General features: G+C 43.2%; 1 protein-coding gene across 1 annotated transcript in view; it reads right to left on the bottom strand.

The window, feature by feature from the left end:
* Positions 1 to 1,374: 1,374 nt before the first annotated feature.
* Positions 1,375 to 4,061, bottom strand: part of LOC104950383 (dolichyl-diphosphooligosaccharide--protein glycosyltransferase subunit STT3A-like) — a gene marked incomplete at its 3' end in the record, with an annotated part of 2,956 nt that continues 269 nt past the window's right edge. Inside the window, exons 2-6 of the mRNA XM_010776901.1 lie at positions 3,775 to 3,945; positions 2,864 to 3,052; positions 2,636 to 2,752; positions 2,461 to 2,563; positions 1,375 to 1,563 (exon numbers count right to left, since the gene is read on the bottom strand). Of these exons, the coding sequence (XP_010775203.1) occupies positions 1,375 to 1,563; positions 2,461 to 2,563; positions 2,636 to 2,752; positions 2,864 to 3,052; positions 3,775 to 3,945 (769 nt within the window). The remainder of the gene's footprint in view (positions 1,564 to 2,460; positions 2,564 to 2,635; positions 2,753 to 2,863; positions 3,053 to 3,774; positions 3,946 to 4,061) is intronic.

Raw genomic sequence — 4,061 nt, 5'->3', positions numbered from 1 at the left:
CTGATGAAAAAGCATCAGCCATACACTAATTGTTTAACTTCACCCAGACCCTGAGCAGGTATAAATGTTGATTTGTGTTGACTGGCATGTGCATACTGAGCATTAGAGCAACCCTGCAGTACTTAAAGCAGGTATAAAAACAGTCCAAGATTTGAAGGCTGTGCTACGATGGCAGATTTTGACATTATCTGATGAAACACCACATGGGCATCGTTCAGCGCTTGAGCCCCCCACTACAGAGTGTGTGTCTGTGTTTGGATCCTCTGATGGTCCCTACTTGCTAATGGAGATAGATTCAGGCAGCACTAGTAGCCCTCCCCACGCCATACTCCCGTACTCTCGGCTTGGCCACATCATTTCTCTCCCTGGCTTAATGTGCTGCTCCTCTCGTCGGAGGCTGTTGGGTGGGTTGTAACTTGTCTCTTGACACACTCCCCCCTTCCTCCTCCTTTTGCCAGAGAAAACATCTGCCCCCTGCAGACTCCTGTTCTGACAGCTCGGAGGGGAAAGATGGAAAGTTCTCATCCTCTGCCGCAAGCTGTTTTGTATTCAAATAGTCTCCTTGTTAAGTCTCCCCTACAGACAATGGTTTTGTTGTTTTGTAGCCAAAGGCTAAGTAAGCTTATGTGTGTATGAGTTGGACAGAGTCTCGTTGCAGCAGGTTTTTGCTGTGGGCTTCTTCTATATTTTGTAACTGGAGATTCACTGTGTGTTTTTTGTTGCAGTTAATTGAAGCTCTGTGTGTGAGCTTGTCAGAGTGTGTTGCCCGCAGTAACTGATGGAGGTGATCAGGCATTCTGTGTGGGTGAGTTGAGCATGGCTAATGGAGGAGGAGCTATTGGTCAGTCTTTATATAATCAGATGGTATTGACATAAGTAGAAAGGATGTCAATAGACATGTTTGTGCTGACACTAGCTTACAGAGCCCAATCGTCAATAGAGATTCGATTTTTTCTCGGAAAGACTGTGTGTCATGTTTATGTGTCTGCAATGTGAATCAGTGTGTGGAAGGATTCACGATGGGTATTAGATTTTTAAACTCTGTTACTAGTGAGATAAATACACCCTTGTATTGACTGGTGAATTAATAGATATGCTAATTACCTTTTCATGTTTTGAGAGGTTAGAAAATGGATGTGAGCATGGTGTGTTTGTGGTTGTGGATGATGGTTATTATTATATATATATATATATATATATATATATATATATATATATATATATATTATAATTAAAACATTGTCTTATAAATGAAGGAGCTGCATAATTTATCGTCCTAAACTTAATGGTTATTTAAAAGAAAAAAGCCTACATTCACATTCTGCCCCTGACAGAGGGTAACATCGGGACATGCATGACAACAGCAATACTCACTGGCTTCTGTGTAGACCTGTCCGAAGCGGTAGTAGCACATCTTGTACATGAGGCAGTTGAGCAGGACGGGGGAGCCCTCGCGGTCCACCCGGAACTCTCCGGTGGGGGTGTAGTAGTCGTGCTCCTTGATGTGTTTGCCCGTGTCTGTGCTTCCCCCGATACGAACCATCCACAGGAACTTATTGATGTCTGAGGCACACAGATGGACACATTACAGAAATGATGGTAAAAAACCTCTTAAATATAAGCTCTTATTTATTTGCCTTCCTTTTCCGTCACAAACTTATTCAGCAAGCAGTAAAAAAACGAGTTAACTTTTAGGAAGCTAGCCATGCAAGTACTAGAGCAAAAATATTTCCAGGTAAGGCAAAATCCAGGAGAGGAATGAATACTTTAGCAGAGTCAGTGTTGTGGAAGTTGTTTCTGTGCCAACTGGCAGTATCCTCTGTTTTACACTGACTGACCTAGTAGCTGAGAGTCATTACATCTATGAGAGTACAACAATTCACACTTAAAAACAAAAGCACCAGCCTAGGGAGGATAATGTCCTGGCAATACAAAACAAGACATGAAAGAAAGCCATTACCTCTGAGGGGGGCTGGTCTCTTTATGGATTAGCTTAAACTGTTTTGAGTTTCTATCTTCCTGTCTATTCACATATTGTAAATCACTTTTGATTAAAGTTTCAGCTATATGATTTGTAACATAAAAAGCTAGTGGTTTCCAAACTGTGTGGCAGGTGCAGTGGGACTTCAGTTGTTTTGCAATGAAAGTCGTTTCACAGCAAACATTTAGAAGATGCATGCTGCAGTGTCACTTCGAATGCCTCCACTCTAAAAGTGACTTCAGTAAGATGGCACACAATAAAGTTGCGGTAAGGCATTAACTACAGTGGATATTTTAAATAAATTAAAAGTAACATTTACAAGCAAAGGATGTGTCACAGTGTGTTTATGAGAGTTCTTGAAACTTTCTTTTTCATTGGTAAAAAGCAAGGCTTACTACTAAAACAGACTTTTAGAGCCAACTCTGAAGCCTCCAACTATAGTCTGTATATGTGCATGGTTACTGTTATTTGGGACGTACCATCTGAAGAATAGCCCGTCAGTCCTCCAAAAATGACGAGCACATAGCTGACGTCCAGCTCCCTCATGATCTCATAGGCTCGCTCCTCTGTGGAGGCCATGGCCTGCAGAAGAGAACACAGTTACCACAGCAGCTCTTTTTGAAACGTGATTACCCTGGAGGTTCCTCAGCTCACCTGTCCCACTCTGGAGATGTGTGTGTTGTTCCACGTGTTGTTGTCCACTAGAATGGTTCGATTTGCCATGGCCGTTATCTGGTAACCATAATCCCACCATGACATGACTTTGGCATCCTGGAAACACAAAATAAAACAGCTTACTGTGTGGGGAGCCTTTAATCTAGCAGCTATGATGCTGCTAACTTGTAATGATGCGTCTGTCATTCTGAAAGTGTTTCTCCTGACCTCAGGGGTGTTGTGGCGCAGCCAGTAGTAGGCCTCTCTGAAGTCGTCGAAGATGATCCGGCTGCCGTCGCCTCCACGAGCCGACAGCACGATGGAGGGGGAGGAGTACGCCTCGCTGGTCACCCAGGTGGAGTGGAAGGTGTATGTGATGAGGAAGAAGGCCATGACCAGAATCATCCCACTGGCAACCTGGGAGTATATGCAACCGGAAGTCAGCAGGTGTTACCTTCTTCTCCATTAGTGTGCTTTTATTCTGAATAAACATTGCTTTCTGAATGCGATTACATTTGACCAGTCAGAAAGAACGCATCTGCATCAAGATATTTCCATTGCATTAAAAGAGCTTATACCACCACCTAAAAAACACGACTCGACCCCAGTCAAAGAACAGTATTACTCAAGAAAATATTTTTGAAAATACTCCTTTAATGCTGTGTGTGTGTGATGCTTCCTGCCTTGGCCAGGATGCCTTAAAAAAAGAGATCTATGCCCTCAATGAGACTCTTCTATGGAATAAGGCCATTTGGAATAGTTTAAAGCTTCACTCATAACATTCATATACAAAATATAACGCAACATTGGAATTCAGAAACCTGGTGTTTCTGCACAGATGCAAATAGAGATTAAGCTTTGAAAGAATAATAAGAATAAAGACATTTCACTAGCTACAGTATTTTCCTCGCTGGGAACTGAAATGACAAAAAGAAAAAAGGGAGGGGAACTATTTTATATTTGTGGAATCCACAACCCTATTTAAATACTTAAAACCAGGCAGGAGTTTCTTTCTGCCTGAATAGTGAAATTTGTTTTCATTATTCTTGTTTTAATATCATGCCTCTCACTGGCACTGGATCACAATGAGTTTGTCTAACCAGTTTGAATCTGAAGACGTGAGGACTCAGGCCTCCTACCTCGTTTTTGATGGGGTAGGTGGGGTCCTGCTGCTTCTTGTTCTTCTTGTCTGGCCGGCTGACATCCAGATTCTTCATGTAAGTGGTGAGCACCTGGGACACACCGATGCCCGACAGGATGCACATGACTGGAGCCAGAACCAACATCAGACGCACCTGAGGGGAAGAAGTACATTAACCCAGTGGTTCCCAACCTTTTTTCCCCAAGAGCCCCCCCAAATGACTCCGGTTGGAAGTTGCGACCCCCCCACACACACACACACACAATGGGGGGCGGGGGCAGGGGG

The sequence above is a fragment of the Notothenia coriiceps genome, unplaced genomic scaffold (genome assembly GCF_000735185.1).
Source record: "Notothenia coriiceps isolate Sejong01 unplaced genomic scaffold, NC01 NC01_scaffold00017411, whole genome shotgun sequence".
Classification (NCBI taxonomy): Eukaryota; Metazoa; Chordata; class Actinopteri; order Perciformes; family Nototheniidae; genus Notothenia; species Notothenia coriiceps.
Note: the sequence above shows the minus strand (reverse complement) of the source record. Positions and strands in the feature narration are given on the sequence as shown.